Source organism: Priapulus caudatus, unplaced genomic scaffold, assembly GCF_000485595.1.
Source record: "Priapulus caudatus unplaced genomic scaffold, Priapulus_caudatus-5.0.1 Scaffold13722, whole genome shotgun sequence".
NCBI lineage: Eukaryota > Metazoa > Priapulida > Priapulimorpha > Priapulimorphida > Priapulidae > Priapulus > Priapulus caudatus.
This window is the reverse complement of record NW_014590783.1, coordinates 1-1053: the sequence shown is the minus strand read 5'-3', so window position 1 is coordinate 1053 and position 1053 is coordinate 1. Positions and strand designations below refer to the sequence as shown.

Here is a 1053-nt window from a genome sequence, read left to right as displayed (position 1 = left end):
CCAAAGCGAAGTCAGCTGCAGCTTGGTATAGCTGCAAACTCACATCACGAACTTGCTCGGCGATATCAGCACCTAACAAGTCTCTTGATTGACTATAGTCTATGTTTTCGTCATGTGCGCCAACAGAGGCTTTTGTTGAAGGGGTATATATTGGTTTTGGTAATTTATCGGCTAATTGCATGCCTTTGGGTAGCTCAATCCCACATACGGCGCCTGTTGCTTGGTAATCCTTCCAGCCAGAACCGATAATGTAACCGCGGACAATTGCTTCCACAGGCAGTGCTTTTAGCTTTTTAACGACCATTGCATGATTAGTTACTTCTGCTCTTTCTGCCGCGTCAGGCAATACATCTTCGAGTTTGGTATCACACATTTGATTGGGAATGATATGCGATAATTTGTTCATCCAGAATTGTGTTACATCATTAAGGATGATTCCTTTGCCTGTCACTGGTGTAGGCATAATGACATCAAATGCCGAGATTCTGTCTGTGGTAACAATCAACATGTAATTCTCGTCGATGTCGTAGATGTCTCTTACTTTGCCGTTGTGTAGTAAGGGTAATGATTTTATGTGGCTAGTGTGTAATGTCGCAGGCATGTTGGTAAACTTCTTATACTTGAGTTCTAGGCTTCTTGAATAAAGCTTTTAAAGGAAACATTTTACGCTAATGGTTGAAAATATGGGAAACAATAAAGGTACCCTTAACGTTATCCAGCATCTCGCATTTGAAGACTTGGGTAGCTTCGCGCCACTGTTAGAAGCGCGGGGGTATCAGGTTAATTATTTCCAGGCTGGATTTGATGATTTATCACAGATAAAAGCATTATCGGATGATTTGTTAGTTATTCTCGGTGGGCCAATTAGTGTCAATGATATCGAGATATTCCCCTTTTTATCGACTGAAATTGAAATATTGAAACAGCGTATTGCTGGCGATAAGCCTACGCTTGGTATTTGTCTGGGTGCGCAGTTAATAGCCAGTGCGTTGGGTGCAAAAATTTCTCCTGCTACGGAGAAAGAAATAGGCTGGTTCGATTTATCAATAAACC

General features: G+C 41.6%; 1 protein-coding gene across 1 annotated transcript; it reads right to left on the bottom strand.

Moving 5' to 3' along the window:
* Nucleotides 1-19: 19 nt before the first annotated feature.
* LOC106820467 (phosphoribosylaminoimidazole-succinocarboxamide synthase-like) lies at nt 20-601 on the bottom strand (the record flags this gene model as incomplete). Its single annotated transcript, XM_014824983.1, has 1 exon — nt 20-601. A coding segment is annotated over exon 1 (582 nt), but the record flags the coding sequence as incomplete, so codon positions are not given.
* Nucleotides 602-1053: the final 452 nt, after the last annotated feature.